This window comes from Aulonocara stuartgranti (genome assembly GCF_965226115.1).
Source record: "Aulonocara stuartgranti genome assembly, chromosome: 8".
Lineage (NCBI taxonomy): Eukaryota > Metazoa > Chordata > Actinopteri > Cichliformes > Cichlidae > Aulonocara > Aulonocara stuartgranti.
In genome coordinates, this window is record NC_138959.1 from 14,848,142 (window position 1) to 14,870,883 (window position 22,742).

At 38.6% G+C, this 22,742-nt stretch overlaps 1 protein-coding gene across 1 annotated transcript in view; it reads right to left on the reverse strand.

The window, feature by feature from the left end:
• Positions 1-22,742, reverse strand: part of pcdh15b (protocadherin-related 15b) — a 233,769-nt gene that overhangs the window by 160,985 nt on the left and 50,042 nt on the right. Inside the window, exons 4-7 of the mRNA XM_082545036.1 lie at positions 22,446-22,511; positions 6,193-6,353; positions 5,571-5,726; positions 2,256-2,375 (exon numbers count right to left, since the gene is read on the reverse strand). Coding sequence (XP_082401162.1) covers positions 2,256-2,375; positions 5,571-5,726; positions 6,193-6,353; positions 22,446-22,511 — 503 coding nt within the window. The remainder of the gene's footprint in view (positions 1-2,255; positions 2,376-5,570; positions 5,727-6,192; positions 6,354-22,445; positions 22,512-22,742) is intronic.

Consider the following 22,742-nt stretch of genomic DNA (forward strand, 5'->3'; position numbering starts at 1 on the left):
CTTGACATGATACAAAACTTAAAAAAAAATAATTCATGCAATCTATATTTAAAATAATTCATTAAAATTATTATGATGAGAGAAAAAAATAAAGACTAGTATGGTTATAAAATAGGTGACATTCAAAGAAAAATAAACCAGAAGAAGACACAGTACTGACAACAATTTGCTAAAACAAAAAACAGAAATAAAGAATTTATTCAAAGGAGCTGAGATTCAGCATCAACATTTCTCAACTGCACAGATAACATCTCAGTGTTTCTACTAAAGCTTAATGTGAACAAGTGTTAATTTCTTTGACTAGTTTGTGTCAAAGACCTTTTTTCTGATGAAAACAAGACAATTAAATAAATGCGTGAGGACAAAAATGAGATGACAATATTATGGAGAGACAAGTTCAAATCAGAATTAATTAAGTTTTATAGTGAGGCAGGATGCATTCAGAAGTCATCCAATCAGAAGAATCTTCTTGTGCACTAAGTGCACTACAATTTGATCTGTCTACAACAAACAGGGTAGGAGTAGGGCTGGGAGATTTGAGGAAAATCTGATATTGTGATATTTTTTGGGGGGCTATATCATAATACACAATATATCACCAAATGTTTAAATCCAAATTAACTATTCATTATTTTTCCATTTTGAAAACAACAACAACAACAACAAAAATCTGAATGAATTGAAATGTTTTATTTAAACCATTTTAACCATCAGTTGACACAGAGGTTACTGTCACAGTAAGTCTCTTTCTGTGGTCAACACTAGGCCTTCAACAAAAAAAAGATAATAGCAACAAAAAAGTACATGAAGCAAGAATTGACGACACAAAATAAAACAATTCAAATTAAAAAGGTGCTCTTTTGTGCTTATAACATATAAAAATTGTAAAATAATTAGTGCAGAGTTTAAAAGTCTTAATTTTGCACTTTCAGCTGGCGGAATATTTCATGCTACTGCTACCTTTTGCGGCAATAGTTTTGCGGCATATTTTGCAAACTACTCAAATTACTGCATCTTGTTCTGCAAGCTCCATGTGAAATCCAGCGAGTCTCGCTTACCCGAAACTCCTCCTGTCACCATATTTTACTGGTAGTAGATAAACACGCATGCTCAGCATTGTGTCAGGTAGAAAATTTTCTGGGATGGCGGAATTAATGATGCATTCACAGTGCGTAGGATAAAAGAAAAACTCATGGCGACTGCTCAGTATTTACATGTCAATTTATACTCAGTGGTTACGATAAAGCCATTTTAACCATCTTACGTGGACAAACTCATGATTATGTCGCCCAGCCCTAGGTATGAGCTCCCTGTTTCTCATGAAAACGTAACAAAATGTCAACACACAAGGAGGAGATGAGTTGACATCCTCTACTGACACATTTAGCAGCTCTCACTGGCACAGAGAAACTTTTACACAAAACCTTTTGGTCAATTAAATCAACTTCGAATGAAAGTAGACTAAAAATAAAAGAATTAGGATGCCTAAATTATAACTAAAACTAAATGATGTTTAAGTCAAAAGACTCCTTAAAACAAATTTGGTGTCAAAATTAACACTGATGTGAACATTTAAAGAGATAAGAAACGGTGCTACAGCTGACTTTATGAAGAAGATTAATTGTGCAGTCTTTAGCAATGATCACTAATCTTAGAACAGTAAATGCCTTTAGTCAGTCTGCTACTGAACTCAGGTAGCTCAGTTAAACCCTGAGACAGTGAAAAGTAATTTACTCCAAACAGCCTTTAACATTAATTATGGCTGAGATGAAAGTAAAGCACAAGGAGAATCTAATGTAATAGGCTACTGTTTTTGAGCATCAAATGAAAATTTCTAATATTTTTTTTATTGTTTATTACATTAATGTTGCTATAATGTATATTTTATATAAAGATGTAAATAGGGAATTGTAAGTGCTCCTTTCTGGATGTTGGTTGTCTTTTGCTTAATTTTGCTGGTGTGCATTAGGAAACCAATTTGTAACTTGTTTTTAGAAACTGGAGCAGATTGTTAAAAAATATGATTTCTAAGATCAGTTTTGGCAAGAAGAAAAAGTAAACAGTGCTCAACTGTGATCTCAATCAAAATTTAAATCAGTACTGCTTTATACTCTATTGTCAAAGAGAAGAAAGAGGAAGAATAAAGAGGCAGAAGCACTAAAACTGCTTATGCAGCTTTGCTGCTTGGTCTCTAGTGAACATATACCCATGCTACACCATGTTGACAGAGATCAGTGGGCAAGTGGATGACCTACCGGGTCTCTCGGATTGTACTGGATGGTGTACTCTATCTGTCCATTGGGACCGTCATCAATGTCTGTTGCTCCATTGTTTCCTGAGAAACCAGAAAAGATAGTCGTTCCAACTGGAGTCAGCTGAAAACACAACAGAAAAAGAGAGTTTTAATATTTTTCTCTATACACCTTTAGTGCAACAACCAACACTGTGCTGTTTGTTTGTTTGTTTATTTATTTCAATTTAGATGAACAAAAAGAGAAAATATGCTTTGTAGCACATTTAGGTACGAGCTCATTTCCATCTGCAGTCCCTGGATCGGTTAAAACACAGTGAGATCCAGTTCAAGTCTATCAGAAGAGACACATACACAAACTCAAATACCTGCACGTATGGTAGCAAAGGGAAAGCCACACAAATCAAAATGTTAATCAATAATTACACAAAAAAAGAAAAAGTTATCATAAACTAAGAATCACAAACTGATGCTCACAAGACTCACAGTCAAAATCTGTTGTTTCAAATCCAGAGAGAAACTACATTAACTTGCACCAGTGTTCAAATTGTTTTTAAGCATATTACAAGTTTTAATTGATTTATAGGACAAAGCTGACTGCGCAAACTGGTGCCTTGCTTACGCTCATTTACTGAGAGCAAAGCTGGACAAATCCCCTTAAACATGGGAGAGCAGCATCATGGAGAATCTTATTTACTAAACATCCATCTGAGTAATATATTACCATTATCAAAACTTAATATATTTTATTTAGTAAGTATATGGCATGACATTGCCATATGTCAAATCAGGGTCAAATCAGGCTTGAAAAATTGCCAAAGAGAAACAGTTTGACAAACATAAAATAGGATTTTTCACCACCAACAGGATTCCCAAATTGTTTAAAACTTGTCATGGTGGTATCTTCACATGGTGTGCAGTGTCCTTAAAAAAGACTGAGCAAACTGGACTAATGGAAGACAAAAGAAGACGTGACAGGCTTAAAAAAGTCATGCAGATAAGCAGCATCTGAAAGTCATGTCCTTGAGAAATAGGAAAACACAGAAACGGGGGGGAAAAAAAGACCTGACACAGGACCTGAGAGATGCTCGGACAACAACATTATTGCAGCAGTGTGGATCATCTTGACAGAGAACAGGACAAAAGGCAGCCAACATCCAAAGAAGAGCTCTGAATGTCCCTCAAGATGCCCGGAGAACTATTCCTGAGGACTAAGACTAAGAAATGACAAAAAAGCTTCTCTAATCGAGTTCAGACTTGTTGAAAAATAAAGGTGGTCATACTAAATATTCACCTTAAAGCTCCTTTAAACTCATCGTCCTCATATACTGTGTACTTATGCACTGCATGTTTGCATGTTTCAGTAAATAACTACATGTACTTCCCATTTTCCCACCAAAATATTTAAATAACGAGTGGCAGCTAAAGATTTTGTACAATACTGTAAAATAGCTTGTTGTTGCAGTTGTTTACAAAAACTCACTGATCTGTGAGCCAGTATTTTCCTTTAAATTCAATGTCACAGTCAGAAAAAGATAGCTTGCTTTCATACAGAGAACAGATAAGGCATTCAAAAAGAACGCCATTCATTTTGATTTCATTTTTCTAAGAGAAATTTTTAGGGTGGAAGAGGCACACTTGCCACCGTGCATAGAAGAGACGAACTTTGCCAATATATGTATCGCTGTGCTATATTTTTCGATCCATGTGCCAAGGGATCTGTGATTACGTGTCAAAGCAGAAGTTTAATCTCCAGACAGCACTGGAAGCATCCGCGATTAACTTTAATTTAGCTGTTGCACCAGTGATTTGTTACATCATTTCCTTCAACAGGGTTATCTTTGCCTCCCACTGATCTCACAATGGTCTTCAGAATGTCTCATGCTGTCACTTTGCCACTTCTGGATACAGCTGTAATGAAGCAACTCCAGACTCAAGCACCAGTGCCAGCTCATGAAATCAGCCACAGTGATCACCTTGTACTCAGAAAAAATACTCACTGAACTCATAAATTGTGTCCTAGACATCCTTATAAATAACCATATATCATCTGTCTGTCTTATAAGTCTGACTCACTTGCTTGTAGTCAGTATTTCTTAGAAATAGACAGCAAAGAAGAAGACTAGATTATAAGATTTCAGATGAAAGTGGATGAACACCTTTTGATTTCAAATTTACTGCTTTTGTCTGAGTTCTGGGGCCAATAGAAGTGAATTAGAAAATAGCTGACCACCTAATGAGCCCACTTCCACTCAGATCCCAATAAATGTGCTACTACTTTTAAATTACTACCTACATCTGAATTAATGTTTTCATTTTTTAACTTACTACCGCAAAATAGAATAAATTTATCTTGGCCTTCCACAGGGATCATATTTTTTTTTTACAGTGCATCTTCTTAATTGTATTGTGAACCTTGGTAGTGAATGGAGGAAACTATTATAGTAGGAGTAATGAGGAAGTGGAAATGCGTGGGAGGTGATGGGGTGGGGACAAGAATCGGCGACAACCAGAAATTTATATAGTGTGGCAACGAAAAGGTGGGAAAGGTTGAGAAAAGGTGACATAATGAAGAGGTGGGAGTGGTGAGGGGGCATGTGAGTGTGTATATGTGTGAGAGTCAGGGAGGGAGGGAGAGGTGTTCTGCAAAAACAGAGGAGAGGCCAAGAGAAAGAAAGGGAGAGACTGAGAAGACAGATTGAGTTGGACAGGCTGTGGAAGACTGTATAATGAGATATTCTACCGGGACTGCTAGGACTGTGCTGGCAGCCGGCTACATGTATCCTTGTCCAGCTTAAGTTTGAACCTCCTCTAGTTATATTTTTGCTTCTACAGACTCTGGAGAACAAACTAACTGTGGGATTGGCATCATAAAGATTATTTTGGAAACCCCAGAATAACAGATATAGATCGCTCATATAGCTGCCCAAGAACTGAGATTTTTTTTCATTACTGTTCACTACCTTGCCCTTCAACTTTGGTATGACAGCAAAAACGCACACAAAAAGCCAGACGATGTGCACTGCTGCATTTTCTCTATAGAATATATAAAAGGGCATGACTGAAAGAGCAGCAGTGGAAAGGCTTAGTGTACAGTACACTTGATATGTTGTATTCATGTATGAGTGAGCTGCAGCCCCCCTACAAACACACTCGGCTCTCAAACTCAAATCGATGACTTTGATTAATACTTTCACAACAGCAGCAGCTGTGCAGGTCAGTTTAATGAATGGCTTTATTGCTTTATTTCTTTCTTTTGACTTATCTTTTCTTCACAGACAGAGATGGCACACGTTTTTGTGTGCAACTGGGTTTTTACCTCATTCACGGCGACGTAGTATCTGGGCTGCTGGAAACGGGGCGCGTTGTCGTTGCGGTCTCGAACAACGATGCGGACCTCGTGTAAAATCACAGTGCCTATCAGCTCATTGGTACACTGAACCTGAACCACGATGGAGTGAATGTACGAGGGGGGCTGGAAAAGAGGAAACACAGGAGGAGAAAGAGGTTCTTAAAATGTTAAATGTGCAATTTTAAATCAAGTATATTTATCTTGAGGGAAAAAAAGATGTTACAAAAAAGGACTACACAAAGACTTTGTGTATTGTATTTACTTTTTGTGCCAAATCACACAGTCAAAAACAAGCGCTGGATTACTTTAGAACAGGATGATGAATGTTTACTCAGAGGCAAAAAGAGCTAAAACCTGCTAAATTTCTCACAACAGCACATGATGGCTAAAGTAAAAAACATGTAAAAATAAATATATAAGAGCTGTAGATATGTAAATGTACTTCCATTGTTTATGTCTCCTGGGGTCAATCGAAATAAAGAAAAACTAGGAGCAAAAACTGCATTTGCTGAAGCAGCAATTTTACTTTTAGTTTGGCATACAGCACAATGAGTGAACGCGACTGAAGAAAAGCTAGAATAAATCTTACATCTCTGTCCAGAACCCGTCCCGTGCTATTTAGGTAAAGGGCTTGTTTGGAAGGGTCAAGAATGACCCAGCGATCGTTGTTGTCCCTCAGGGACAGAGAGATGGTTCGATCCGGACCTTCAGCCACGCCGTTGATGTGCATGTTGTCCACCAACAATGTTCCTGAAATAAAATAAAAGCAGGTTTAATAATCCTTTGGCTCGAGAGACAGACGCAGCGTCCAGAGCTTCAGGATGTAAAAAGTAGAATTCAATTACCTCTGGAGTTAAACAGAAACAGACAGAGAAACCATTTGGTCCAAAATGATTAATAAATGAAAAGGAAGCAGGAACAATTCAGACGGAACCCTCAGTTTTTCTTCATGTTCTCAATTAAATATATACCTGGAAATTATATGCCGGATGTAGACAAAGTCAAGGGCAATTACGTGGAGAACAACATAGAGCCAGAGAGGAAGAGAGCGACATGAGGGGGGGGAAAAAGGCATTTAGTGGGGCTACTCTGCTTCCTTCTGCTATAACTATACCTGGAATACTGAAGAATGTCTGCGAACGCAAAACATAACAGACAGACTTCAGGAAGAAACAAGAAAACAACAAATGTTTTAATGATTTAATTGCTTTTCTCAGCCTGGAATTAATTAAAGAAAAACATCGAAATATTTTTAAAAAGTAAACATTTTAATAAGACAGATGGCAAAATGAAATAAACTCGATTAATTTAATACAATCATCGGTGGGTGGTGAAGTAATTTGGGAATTAGACAACTACTGGAAAGCAAAAACAAAGAGAGAAATACAGTACGAACAGGAAGAAAAGACCATTTAAATGGTATCAGTGAGCTGTAGACATTTAAGCTGGGCATATTATCTGCAAAAACAAAAATTAAGCCATGAGGTCTGAGAAGGCACATTACATGAGAAATGATAAACTTGGAAATGTCACAAAATGTGCTGTTATTTGTTGTTTGTGGGTGAAACTGTCAATGAAAATCAAACAGGGATGTTTGTATTAGTGGTGAACTTGTGATGAATAACTTGAGCGTTGGTCTAATGTGCTCCTTGTTATATTTGCTGATGTTCTCATGTCGTTAACCATAAAGGACCTGTTTTAGTTTACGGGAAATATTTAAACAGAGAGGAGACAAAAAATTAAAAAATAAATAAATAAAAGTGGAAAAAAACAACTACATAAAAAAAATGAATCACAATGTATCCGCTTGACTCCATTTGTACCGCTCCAGCACAATGCAAGTGACCCATTACCAGACTAATAACACATCTCACTTGGCATCTGCCCTTTCAACAGATGATGGTACATAACGACCAGGGCTCTGCGCTACGAACCAAGTCCAACTCGCCCAAACAACAGGAAATCATGCTGAGCAGTTACACGAAGGTGGTTATTAGCTCGAAAAGTAAACCCAAGGAGTGTGCTCACATGAGAAAGGTCAGCCACAAACACTGACAGGTCTTCTGGCAGTAGAACAGCATATTTTACCAAGATGATCGAAGTATTATGTTAGAAAAATATGAAGGGATGAAAAACAGAATGGACAATCTGTACAGCAACACAGCTGCAACTAGCCAAAAGAGTAGTGGGTGTGAGCATGTGTGGTAGAAAACAAAGTACGGTATTTAAAAAAAGAAAACAATATATGTGTGTGAGCATTTAAAATCTTTTGGCCAACAGGTACTAACATATCACTACCATTTCATGTTCCATTAAATGAACAGACTACTTTGCTTGTTAAAAAAAGACCTAAAAACACTAAGTTTGCGTCGTTTATCTGTAACTTTAATATAAGGTCAACAAGTACAAGGCTTAGGTGCTATTTTCAGGCACCTAAGCCTTGTAAAAATTGCTTTATAATTGCTTGTGGCCAACAGTAAAAAAATGCAGTTAAAGTTGCCTAGGGATCTAAAGTTTTCTTTGCAGCTCATTAGAGAAAGATAAAAAAAAACTTTAGAGTGTCTTCAAATTGATTGCTCAGGAGGCTAAGATAACCCTCTCTATGAACCACCTCCATAACACTGAAAAGAAGGGCTAAACCTGAAGATCACTGTGGTTTTCTCGAAGCCTCCCATCCTTTTGTCTGAGCAGTAAACTGTCAGCAACATTAGCAGCTGCTTAAAAAAGACTTATTTGTGCTCAAAACCAAGCATTGTTTTTTTCCCCCATATGTACAAAAGAAAAAGTATTCACCATTACACGCTACAGCAAATCATGTGATGCCAGTCCTTTCACCCCCTTATGTGCCTGTCTTGCAATTCTGGAATGACGGAAATGATTGGGCTTGTTCTTATTCTTTCTCACCCTTCTCTCCTTCCTCTACATCCTTTTCCTCTTAAACCTTGTTTGTGGTTAGTGCATTGGTTGCTGTCAACTGCAAATTCATCATGGCCATGTGACAATTTACATTGGCACTTGAGTATCACTACACTGAATAAATAGGGGCCACAGTTTAGAAAAAACTAATTCTGTGTGAGCACTGATTGACGAATAGAAGAAACAGGTAGCAAGCATTAAAGGATTGCAGTTTGCTTTTTTTCTTGTGTTTACTTTTTTAGTTTTTCTCTAAACTTATCTTTTCAAGCTGTTGCAGCACCTTCATCTCTGTAATCTGGGACTCTCTGAGCTCCTGCACTGATATATTACTGAAATGATGCTAAAGATTGACCTTCTTTTACACTCATGTCTCCAACCGGACCGCATATGTGAAGTTACGAAAACTGAGTGGTGCACAGCAAGTTACGCCTCATTAGGCTCATGCCGTTGTTCACAAGGGCAACAGCGGCTTGTAATGCAACCTAAAGTAAGTCACTTCCGTAATCACTTTATATATTTCTGTATTGCAGTAACAAATTTAATTGCTCTACTAAATTTAGCAATCACTTTATAATTTCAGTCATATGACAAAGAAAGTTTTCACATGACCATAAATAGATCTACAAAAGACTAAGTGCACCTTTATCACTTCCACAGGAATTAAGAGGGTAAATAGTAGCCAGGTGCTGTTAATCAAATGCACTTGATTAATTGAGCAAATGTCACCACCTCTATAAAAGTAGAAGTTTTTACAGTCTGCTGATCTGGAGCATTCAGGTGTGCATTATCACAATGCCACAATCTTTCCTGCAGTCGACGTTCCGGCAAATTGAATTCAAGGTCAAACCATGCTACTCTCAGAAAAACTTCAGAAAAACAAAGAGCTACAGCTCACGCTCTATAGGCCTTGGTTAGCATGTTAAATGTTCATGGTATCACAATAAAAATAAATAAATAATAAAAAAGAACAAATATGTCTTGTTTGGAATGATTACCAGGAGAAGGTGACATATCTCTAAGAGAAACATGGTGACGTTGTTTAGGTTTGCAAAGTTGTATCTGAACAAACCACAAGAGTTCGGGAACAACATTCTTTCAACAGATGGGACCAAAATGGAGATATTGGACAATAACACACAACAATTAAAATGTCAAATATCAGCACAAATACTTCATACCAACTGTTAAACACAGCGGTGGACAGATGATCATTTACGCTTGTTTTTAAGCCACGGGACCTTTGCACCTTGGAGTTATCAACCACGAAATCCTTTGTACGCGAAATAATCGTAGAGTGAAATGTACCATCCGTCTTACAGCTTGACCTAAATTAGGTCAGACAACAGGATAATAATCCAGAGCACAGCAGCAAATCTATAAAAGAAAAAGAAAAAGATCAAGGTGCTGCTATAGTCTAGTCAACGTGGCTCCAAAACACTGAAAAGACTGAGAAAATCTTATAGAAAATTATGCTTCAAGTTATTGCTACTGAAAGTGGATCTATGAGTTATTGAATCATGGGGTTAACTTATTGTTTTCTGTACTAATTAAACTATAATACTGATATTCAAGAATTATTTGGATTTGTCAATCAGCTGATTTCCTTTTCTCATGGAGTGCTCTAACATTTGAGAAGTACAGATATTATTTTCACTTTTATTGCACAAATGGACAAGAATATTTATGCAAACTGTGCCCAGGCTGGAAACAACTGTCTACTGTTGCTAACATCACATCCATTCCTTCCAAACATATCAAAAGAAAATACTATTCCCTGCTGCAGAATGATGCTAAATCTGTGCCAACCGCAGCCAAGCTTGATTTCCAACAGGAAACATAAACAGCGATGAGTCTCCACTCCTACCTGTACCTTATCTGAAATAAAAATCCCTGTCGTTGCATCATTTTTTCATACATATAGGATCGCAACCCTTGTGTGTTGTTCAATCAGCCTGAGAGCTATGCTGGCGGGGGCCTAGGGTCACATGGGTCAGCCAGGTACAGTACAAGGGGAGAAGCCAGATTAGGGGAGATCTCTGTAACTCCAGGTTGGTACAAAAAAATAAAATGAAAAGCAAAACCTTTGTAACAGAAACAACAATGTAAATTTTGTTGCTGCCTTAAGCACCCAAGGGTATACTAGGAGAACCAGACCTGATCTGGCCTATCAGATTTGAGAAACAAGTGCTTTTGTTTGTAAACAATTACATCTGTGTTCATCTGTGCTCAACGCAACTCAACTTTATAAGACAAAATGACCAATGCACCACACAAAAGAGACAAAATGGATAAAAACAAAAAAAGGAATAAAAAACTACAAAAACTTCTACACCTACAAACTACTGTGTGTATGTTCATGTGTGTAAGAGAACCCTAGAAAGTTGAGAAGCAAGCAGGATTGTGTTTGCTCGCTGGAAAACTTCTCGTCTGTGTGCACACACCCGTCTGCACACACAACAACATAAACACACACGCACTGAGCGATCTCATATCTGATCTGCCAGACATAAAATTGGGTCATGGCCTTCTGTGCTACCATGGAAACCATGTCAAATGCTTTGCTGTGATTTGCTGATTTTATATAAACGAGGAACTTTAATGAAATTGGTTTCTTTATATGAGAAATGGGATAGAAAATGGAATTCATTAGGGGGCTTTCATTCCTTACCATCGTCTGGCTATCTCTCTGCTGGTTTTTCTGCTTCTTTCTAGCAAAAATTTAAAAAAAAAACAACCCTCACCAAGACAGGCGAAGAAGCCTGATAGAAATAGTGCCTATACCTTGTATAACTGTGTCTAATTTGATACCACAGACCATCTAATGCAAATGGACTCTTTTCACAGTGACCTCACTTTATAGTAGACTGAATACAGCACACAGCAGCATCTGATTAAATTGACCCACGTGTTAAAGCACACGGGCAGAACCATATGAAGCCGCCGGTGTGTGTGGGTGTGCACGAAGGAGGGAATTGCCTGAAAAAAAAAAGAAACAAAGAACATTTAGAGAAAAAGGAAATGAGAAAGACAGCAGAAGAGAAGAAAGATTGGGTTGAACGAGAGGGTGATATAAATAAAGAATAAAGAGAATATTAGGAGTAAATAGAGAGAAAATGAGCATAGTGGCAGTGCATTAATAGAATATTTTACAGGACATTAGCTTAACTGAATGTGGCTGCACTGCTAGTGTGTCATCCAGGTATGAACCATGGGCTGAAAAGTAATCATCACATCTACCTCCTTCTTGAGCGCTTAGTGGGTGGGAAGAGACTCAAGACAAATACTGTAGCACTGGATAGGAAGGACAAAAGAAGTAATGAGTGTTGGCTGGCCAAGGTAAATTCGCTTTATCTACCATTTAAGTTGAGATAGTTCGATGGCAGACACATAGAAAAGACATATTAGAGAACATTATAATTTCTAAAAGCATCAAAAGTTGTTTTGACTCTCTTACTGAGGTTTTATAGTAGTTTGACTTCCTATAATTTACAATGTTATCACCTGCAAAATAATGGTTTCTGCTATGTAGCGTTTAGTACTCGTGACATCTGTTTGACCGCTCTAATCTGTTTTGAAACAGGCTGAAGTGGTCCCTCCAAAGTGATAAAAGGAAGAAAAGTACAGAGGTGAGAGACACTTTTCACAGATGAATCTTCTTTGAAACAAAGCATTCTTTCAACATAGCAGCATTCTGAATTCTGTCCATTTTGTTTGGTGTGTGAGAAGGGAAGTTAAAACATTGCATTCACACAACAAGTCAAGGGCTTTTCACATCATCTGTACCAAAAGTAAGAAAAATAAAATTCAATAAATAAATAATTAAAAAGGTAGTTTATCAGAAAAAGAGGTACAATGTGGGCCTTTGCTGGTATTTCCACACTGAATTACATCAAATGCAACAATGACAATTTTTTGAGTGATAACCTTAATCCAGGGTTGGGCTAAACCGAGTCCCAAGGGGGCCAGAAGCCAGTGTACTCAGTGGCGTGTCCAGCGGGGTGGCCTGGGGGGGCACAGGCCACCCCCCCAACCAGACTGGCCACCCCAGGTGCCACCCCAAAGGCAAAACAATAAAATTCAATCAAATATCAAATGTCCGATTATGTTTTCACGGTGAAGCTCAGATATCCGAGTGTAAGTGAATGCAGCATCGGCTTCTGCGCAATGTGCATCACGTTAGCAAAGGTAGGAGAGCCAAGCACGAAAGACAGCACTGCAGGAAACAATTTTTCGGTGAAAGAAAATGAGGACAGAATAAATGTCCCGGTAAGTAATATTAAGTTTGTTGAGTTTAGTAAACTTCGGTGAAATTAGAATCCCAAGGAAAAAATAACACGTAAAGGAATTATTGCAGCCGTCGAATATTTCAGACAGTATGCTACTGAGGGCAGCTAACATAAGAGTTATGAGTTATAAGATATAATCTAAGTCGTAACATTGCTATATGGAGCTGCAGATTTGGTTGCAGGTTAACATAGCTGGACTGGCCATCGGGCATACCGGCATATGCCCGGTGACTTATTTTTTATTTTTTTTGTAATGGCATGAACAATGAGAGGTGGTGGATTGGCCAGATGCAGGTCGATGTGTAGAAATAACTCCGTTGTTTGGTGGTGGCTAGTGATGGGACGTTCTGTATCGAGGCTTCGGAGCGTGTGTCGAGTAATGGAGGGGGCGTTTCCGCGAAGCGCGTATCGAGGCTTGCTTCATTTATGGGAGGAGCTGAAAATGATGACGTCCGAAGCCTCGCTGCCCGGCTGTACCACGTGACTGGTTCATGAAGTGGTTCGAACTTTGCCGCGAGATATGACAGCGATATAAACCCCTCAGACTTCATTCAAAATGTGGGTGTTTGATGGAGAGTTGCGGTTAGAGAGAGTTTGGAGACCGTTTGGAGGTTTATGAGAGTGAGGAGAGAAAGTCAGGAGAGAATGGAGCCAGCTAAGAAGAGGAGGATGTCCTCCCCTGTGTGGAAACATTTTGATTTTATTCCTCCCAACAAGGTATGTAAATTTCTACAGAAGATGTATTGTCATGATACTGATGGTGCAATACAATTTATGTTGAGCTGTCTTGACTTTTGTACAAGGAGAAGTGTTTGCTATGTGCCAGGGAGCTGGGATATAACAACAACACCTCATCCATGCTTAGGCACTACAGAGCTTTGCATGAGAATAAGAGGAACACCGATTGTGGAGCAAGACCAGGTGAGCCATCAAATGCAATGATAATATAGCATGCAGTAATGTTACTAAATGATATAACAATATTATACAACTGTTATAAGTTACGTATGTGATATTTATATTTGTGCTTTGTCTTTATTGTCTTTCCTCAGGAGAACAATCTCAAATAGGTGAAGACCTGGTCAGCATGGTGATTGAGGACTCCCAGCCATTTAGCATTGTGGAGGACAAAGGATTCAAAAGATTTGTTAAATCATTAAATCCCAGCTATGTTCTCCCCACTAAAAAGGACGTAAAAGCAGTGAAAATTTAGTTTTTACAGAATAAAATGTGAACAGGCAGGACTGAGGCTCAAAGCCTCAGTGTGTAGCTGTCCATACCTCAACGTTACAAAAGCACAACTACTGTCCACACCCCAACCACACCTCACCTCACAGTAAATGATCATTTCCATTTCAAGCATTTCCAAATGATCATTTCCCATACTGCCACTATAAATATACACAGTATACTGCCATCACTACAATATACATGTTTTACACACTCCTTTTGTTGTTGACATTTACAGGCTGTGTGCAAAATGCCACACTCTTCAAATTCATGCCAGCTATTATTTTTACGTCCAGTAGGTGTCCTGCTAGAGCAAATGAAGCTTCATGAAGCTTCGCGTTGGGGTGAACCAATTGGATGAAAAGCTTCAGTGCTTCATGGGGCTTCATCTGCCCATCACTAGTGGTGGCTATGGCGGAGCTTCCACAGAGGCCAGCAGGTGGGTGAGGGAAGGGGAGGCAGGAGGAGAGCCCCGAGGCAGCCGCCAGTCCGAGTGTCAGGTGAACTGAACTTCAGGTAAGAAGTTATGACCTGCAGTCTATCTGGGTCAGATATAAACTAAGTTTAGGTGGAGTTTATTTTCGTTGTGCTGACTTTTTACCCTCAGTTGCAATAACTCGTACTGCGTTCTAGCCAGCTTGACGGAGTTTCTATACAGCTGGGTGGGTGCTATGATGTTACTGATAGTGAACTTTATTTTATTCATAAGGTTAGTAGAGTTGCCAACGGCTCCTTGAAAAAACTGGAATGGTCCCTCATTCAGAGAAAATATTACGCGTTTCGTATTGAGCTGAGAAGAGACGCAGTTTGTCCCGGACTTTAGCTATAATGAAAAAAAGACACAAAGCTGGATTTATTCTGTCGTTATGCTGCACAGCTGCCTCTTCTTCTCTCATTCTCTCCCCTCCCTCTCCTGTTGCTGCTTCAATCATGAAACTGATCAATGATCAGCTGATCGGCTTTTCTCTCTTGTTTGTTTATCGCCCACTTTGCGCCAGAAAGAGGAAACCAGCGGATGTCGCGCTAAAAAACAGCAGCACGTTTAAGCTTGATCAGCTGTTGTTAGAATTTATTTAATATTAATTTCTAGTATCAGCTGATGTTTGCTGGAGCCACAGCTGTAAAAGCTGCTGGTCATGATATCAGTTTGGATATGTGGTGAGAGGGAAACATGAAGATGAAACCAGGAGATGTCCTTACTGAATCATCAGAGCTGTGATGGAGAAACAGGTTTACCTTTTAGGTGACAGGAATGAGTTGAAGGGAAGTTATGAACTGTTTCTGAGAGACAAATAACACCAGGATCCTTTTCTATGTAGCTGACAGCTGGTAACTGTGCAGGGGCGGGTCTAGCAAAGTTTTGCCAGGGGGCAGGTAGGGCTTTAACAGGGAAAGGGGGGCACAAAGAAATACTTTTCTGTCTTATTCTCATTTAAAATACCTAGCTTTTATTAAATAATTATCTAAATCGTACAACCAAAGTTTTTATCTGATGTAAAATGTATAGAAATCATACATATACCAACAAGACAGTGTACATCACTGTCACAACAGCATTTGTTTTCATTCAAAGTCTTTAAGGCTTTAACACCTGGTGGGTCGGTCTGTAGTCAAAATGCCCGATTTTCTGTCCCAGTCCAGCCCTGCAGGTTATACTGGCAGTGTCACCATGCCAGCTGACTGTATTTCATCATCAGCCAGTGTTGCTCTTGATCAATATTACCAAAGTTTACCATAAGGCAGCATAGAAAGTATTTACTTGCTTTCAGGTTTTATTCAAATGTTAGTCTTTTCAGTTGTTTCCCCACTTTTTTCCTGTTTCACAATCAAACACCAGTTTGTGAGAAGATGATCTTCTTTTTTAACAGGCAGATAAAGTTTTACATTGGAACTGGCTAATTTGTCAATTGTTTGTTACAAATGTTCGTATTTTAATATTCAAAAATGTTTTTGCTCAAAACATATGTGCACTATATGTCAGTAAAAATACTATGCAAATATTCCTTGAATACTGAGTAAACATTGACAAAGCACTGATTGTATCTCTTGTACTTTATCAACACAGAATCTAAAAACTTTGCACCGTAGTGGTTAAAATCTCATTCTAATAAGAGTTAAAAGCGCATTCGGTTATTAGGTTTATAGGATTATTGAATTATGGTTAACGGTTGGTAGAATTTTTTTTAAACATTATCTGCCAATTACATCTGCCACCCTTCTCCAAATCTGTGCCCCTACCTGGCCCCCCCAACAAAAATTTTCTAGACACGCCACTGAGTGTACTCCTAGTGCTGGTCCCAAGTCTGGATAAATGGGAAGAATTGCATAAAGGTGAAGACAGAGGAAGAGGAGATTTGGAAGGAGTATTCAGAGGGTACGAGAAAGAATAAAAAGGTATAAATGTAGAGATGAGAGTATAGGGAATTTAAGTGTAGAGACTGTAACTAGTTAAGGGTTAGAGCTGGCTGATAGGAAAGAAACTAGATGTGCTGTGTGTGCAGGACACCAGGTGGAAGGGAGTCAAGGCTAGGAGCATGAAAGATGGATTCAAACTTTTCTACCGTAGGAAGGAAACGTAATGAAATGGAAGTAATCTTGAAGGAAGAGTGCGTTAGTCGTGTTGTGGAGGTGAACATATTGTAGGAAGTGGTTATGTTGAATGTGGTGATGTTGTATTGCCTCCAATGTGGATGTCAGAAGAGAAAGGAATTCTGGAGTAAGTTGGATGAAGGAACAGACTTGAGTGGACATGCATGTGAAGGGAACAGAGGTGACGAGGAGGTCTTGGGTAGGTTAAGGAGAGAAATGCAGAAAGGACAGATGGTGATGAGTTTTGCAAAAATGGCTGTGGTTAATGTATACTTCAAAAAGAGGGAGGAACATAAGGTGACATAAGAGTGGGAGAAGCTGCACACAGGAGGACTATATCTTGTGGGAAGGAGAGATAGGAAACTGCAAAGTGGTGTCAGGGGAGAATCGAATGGTAGTTTGCAAATCAAGAAGAGGAACTGAGTGAAGGCAGAGGCAAGGATTAGATGGTGGAGGATAAGGTCGAAGAATGTTGCAGAGTTCAGGGAAGACTTAAGATGGGCTCTCGGTGGCACAGGGAAGAGTTACAATATGAATGGAAGTGTATAGCTGCAGTTGTGAGAAAAACTGCTAAGAGACTGTCTTCATATCCTCTGGACAGAGGAAAGAAGACGAGGAGATCTGTGGTGGAATGGGGAAGTACTGGGAAGTTATTCAAAGGAAGCAGTTAATTTAAAAAAAGTGGGATAGTCAGGGAGATGAAGAGAGTAGAGAGGAGTATTGGGAGGCTAGCTATACTGCAAAGAGAGAGGTGGCAAAGGAAAAAGCTTGTAATGCGTGTTGTACATGAGGCTAGGCACTAAGGAAGGAGACAAGGATTTTCATCAGCTGACTAGAGCTTGAAATCAAAGCTACCAAGGATATGCAGAAAAGCATGCGAGGTTGGTGCAGGACATGAATGAAGTAGTAGGCACGACTTCTCAGAATGGGCTGACTGAGTGCAGCATGGTTAAGATCTTGGAGAAGCTTACGGCTGCTGTGAATACTCAGAATAAGACCTCTGAGCGTACATTGGATTACATCACGGAGAAGTTTCCCATTCTATGCAAGGCCACCTGGGTTGGCTGGAAGCAGGGCGAAGGACACATTTCACTGCAGGGCAACCTGCATGTGGCGAATAAAGCCTTGATTGATTGATTGAGATTGGGTTCAAGGTGGGGGGATTAAATCATTAATTGGTTCTGAGCCCCTTCATGTTTGCATTGTTGATGGACAAATTGACAGATGAGGTCAATTTGTCCGGGAGTCTCCGTGGGCTGTGATATTTGTAAATAATATTGTGATCTATAGTGAGAGTAGGGAGCAGGTGGAAGAGAGTCTGGAGAGGTGGAGGTATGCTCTGGAGAGAAGAGGAATGAAGGTCAGCAGAAGCAAGACAGAAGGCATGTGTGTGAATATGAGGAAAGCAGATGAAATGGTAAAGATGTAAGGTGGTAGGTGAAAGGTAGACAAGTTTAAACACCTGGGGCCAGCACAAGAAAGGTGACGAAAAGAGTGCGGGCAGGGTGTAGTGGGTGCAGACAAGTGTCAGGTGTCTGCAGCCAAGCTGGAGGTGACAGAGTTGAAGATGATAAGATTCGTGTTAGGAGTGACGACAAGGGATTAGAGAAGGACAGCTCAGTTTGAGCAGTGTGGAGACAATGTAAGAGTGACAAGACTAATGTAGTTTAGACATGTCCAGAGGAAGGTTATAGCAGACATGTTGGACAGGATGTTAAAAAAATTTAAATCAGGGAAAGGGAAAACTTAAAGGGGGGCTAAAGTGGTCACAGGTGTTTGACGATGTGGCTGCCGACTGAAGTTGCAGGATGAATTCTGAAGTGTATAGGGCTGTACTCTGCTCACACTCAGCCACTTCCATTTGATTTTCAATGATAATGACCCAAAGCACATATAAAAGCAACATATAATTTTCTCCAGGCAAATGAATGGTATATTCTTCAATAACCAAGTTGGTTACTGGAGTTCAACACAACTGTGCATTTTTGTGCATGTGCATGCTTTTTAGTTACTGAGGACAAAACTGAAGGCAGAGAGAACAGATGCACAAATGAGCAGCAACAACAGGGGGCTATAGTAAAGGCCTAGCAGAGTATCTCAAGGAAGTAAACACAGCATTTGGTGATGTCTTTGGGTTCAAGACTTCAGGCAGTCATTGACTGCAAAGGATTTTCATCAACTATTAAAAACAATCTTTTATTTAAAATGAAAATTGGAGACTGTTAAAACAGCGGTAACTACTAAACAGTTAATCCAATACTTTTGTCTGTACTTTAATCACATCCTGATGTGCCTCTTTCCAAAAACCTACAGGCATAACTATAATGTCTAGCAACTTTTTCTGAAAGTGCAGACTAATAACGGTTTTATTTAGCTTGCAGCTACGTTATTATCAGTGCAAGCTAGATTAACAAACCTCAGTATATTTACATTAATATTAGAAATAGCAGTAAGCAAAGCTGATTAGATACTATTAAATGCAAAAATTGAGCAAACATTTTCCAACTTGTTAGTCTCCCTCTCTTTTCTCTTGTCTTTCTTCGACTCTCTCCCGTTTGCTAACACCAACCCGAGATAATCACCCTAAAGCAACAACCTCTATTAAATCTGTAACACTATTTTACAGTTGTAGAGCAATACAAGCCACAATGCATACAAACCATTCCAAGGCTAAATTATTCTTCACCAGCCCCGTTAGGAAGATTACGGCTTAAACAGGCACACACTTGGATATTCAATATGTACACAATTACTGCACCGACAAATGAATCACACAATGTTAAACAATGTGGCCAAGCTATTACCTATGATATATTTAATTCAAACAAACTATTTAGTAGTTAAGAGACATTGTGTGAAATCTTAAAAAAAAATTAAAGGGTAGTAATTTGTTTGGTAATTGGTTACTGTCCCTAACAATCCTTTCCCCCCAACTATCAACACTAAATCTGTTAAGGGTGATTGTATCTAATGTTTAGACATTTCATTTTTTTAGTAAATGTTCAGAAGTGTTCAGACCCAAAAGTAAAATGTGAGGGATTTAAGTGAATTTTACATGATAGAAATACTGAAACTGAGAAAAGCAACATGATATGTGAAATCTCAACACATATCATGTTGTGTTATCTTTTCTGTCAGAAAACAAACCTCATAAGAACCGAGAACATTACTCACACGATGCTACTGTATAGTACAGTAAAACCACACTACTTTATTAGGCAACTGCTCCTTAATGCAAATATCTAATCAGCCAATCACATGGTAGCAACTCAACACATTTAGGAATGAAGACATGGTAAAGATGACCTGCTGAGGTTCAAACTGAGCATCAGAATAGGGAATAAAGGTTTTTAAGTTACTTTACATGCGGCACGGTTGCTGGTGAATACGTGCTGGTTTGAGTATTTCGGACACTGTTGGGATTTTCTCACAGAACCACCTCAAAGCTTTACAAACTATTGTCCAAAAAAGACAAAGAAATCACATTCAAATATAAAAAAACCCTCATGTGTGTCTATTTATTTCAACTCTTCTTACAATGTGTTGTTTATATTTGCTTTTGGAAGGACAGCTTCAGTGCTGCTACTGACAGTGTGTGACTTATCAGGCTCTTTCATACATATCTGAAAAAAGGTCTGAAGTGATTTGATTGAAAACACTAATGCAGTGAAGCTGATAAATCTGTAGTTCTGACTGACAAAAGTACAAACTGTCTCTGATGAGTTCTGAGATTTAAACAGGGACAGCAGAGCAATCGAGAAAAGCTGCAACAAGGTTGCGAGGCGCCGCACAGAAAAAGAAATACAGATGTCAACATCTGGATTCCACCAGCTGCTTGAATGAAACCAGAATGAAAATGTGTAAATAAAACTGAAAACTAATTATACACAATAATAATGCTCAATATTGTGCTTTTAACTTCTGATGTGATGAAACTGCTAGTGTTTACTCGCCTGACAAATCCAAGCTTGAATTTCAATGTCGAGTTATCTACTTATCTTTTCATTTTATCAACCAGTCTCTTTTTCTCAGACCAAAGACCAACACCCTGGAGTCCCCTATTCTCTGTTGACACTGAGCCCGGTGTTTTGTGCATTTAATGAAGTTGGCAGCAGAGGACCAGTGAGGCGTATTTTTCACAAACTAAAGGCTCTGTACTCGTCTTCTTGCTCTTGCGTGTGGTCTCCCACTTTATCTTTTTCTTTGTCTGATTAGTAATATTCACTGTTTTTGGACTCACAAGTTTTTCAATTTTCTCTAGCCTAATTTATTTGCTTCTTTAATCAGCAGAGCAGCCTTCACTTATGCTAATATAATTGGAAAAACTGTTTTTCCTGTGGTCAATCAACCTTTCAACATAACGAACATGTATTAGGTAACAATTTTCACGAAAGTGATTTTTGCTGAAAATGGATCTCTTTAGTACTTTGTAGATGTCCCACTAAAATCTTTTTTTTAAAATAACAGCACGCTTGTTTGATTGGTGATTTATAGCATTTATGATTTTATGATTAAATGTTTTCTCAGATTAAAACAAATTTTTATCTTTAAACAACAACAAAAATAAAAAGAACATTAGCGACGTTTCACTCGTAAAAGATATAAGTGTTAATTGGAAGCCCTACATGAAATTAACACTTCCAGGCTGATTACCAAAAGCACCAGGAAAATAAAAGGTAGGTAGCTTTGTGTGATGCATTAAGCCATTAACAGCTAGCGATGCCAGCTGGGTTTATGGAAAACATTGCTCTCCTCTGTGTTTGGTTCTGCTATGCTAATCTCTGTTCACGTCAGTTAGGATTACTATAATCAGGTCTCACACTTTAAAACTTTGTGAAAAACCAGACATAGCAAATATCCTCCCCCAAGCAGTAATCTAAAGGCTGGAGATACGAGAGCAATTTAACAATACAGATCAACTTGTCTATCCATAATTTACCTTTATTTGCAAATGCATTTGCTTTGATCTACTTGACTTAAGCAGGGAATAAATTAATCCATTGAAATGTGTGGTCCCTCAACACATAATCTGCTCTGTACTACACAAAAATTCATGATGCTAGATATACCAACCGAAGCAGACTCTAGGAATGTGTGTTTGTTTACATCCCTTTGGTCTAAATGGCACAGATGTTGAACCAGGGTCCACTAATGAGCCATAAAGCCCTTAAATAATTTGAGCTGGAGACAAAAACACAGAGAAGAGAAGAGAAGAGAAGAGATATCCACATAACCGGAAACACAATTAGTTATAAACTCTAAAAATACTGACGAAGTCATCATAATACAGCCTGTAAACACAAGATTTTCCTAAACCTTAATATAGCTTGAATCAAGTGAAACGCACCTCTTCCTTAGCTGTTGGTTTAATGTGAAGCTTTGTCTGGAGACAGTCAAACAAAGGTAATGAAATCGACCAGCAAGGAACTTCAAACCTTAATAATTAACACATTTCACCTCAAAACCAAGATCTTGTTATCACTTCCAAGTTGCCAGGCAACTAGTAAAAACGCCAAGAAGTTACTGTGACCAGATCGAAACAGCACATATAGAAAAACACAATAGCAGTTAGAACCTTTCATTAGTTCAAATAAGATGAGGCTTCAACTATGACCCAGTTGGCACAGAATATTTTAATGAGGGCACACCACATGCTATTCCAATCAGCGTCTTTTAAAGGTCAAGATTTTCAAACAGTGTTTGTCTAACATACGCTAAAAGGTAGTAATCATACTGAAGTGGTCGCCCATCACATCTTGAGTTTAGACCATTTTTAAAATCTCCTATGAAGCATTAAGCAAGAAAGAAAATAATACTTTACCGTTGGGGCTTTCTTCATCGATGGCAACTATGGTAGCAGGAGGACCCGAGCGGGAAAGTTTGCATTCTGGATAGAAAAACAGAGAAAAAAGAAACATGAAAAGGTACCATTAATACATTACTGAATATTGAGTTTCATTATTCAATTTCATTTTAAATGGTCCTCTAAGCACTATGTAGTACTTAGAGGACAGATCTTTTTTCTTTTCTTTTTACAGGGTTGCAGTACCATGTGTAAGAAAAGGTCTAAGGGCAACTCCACAGAGATTGAAAAGGAAAGCTTGGCAGACATAAACTG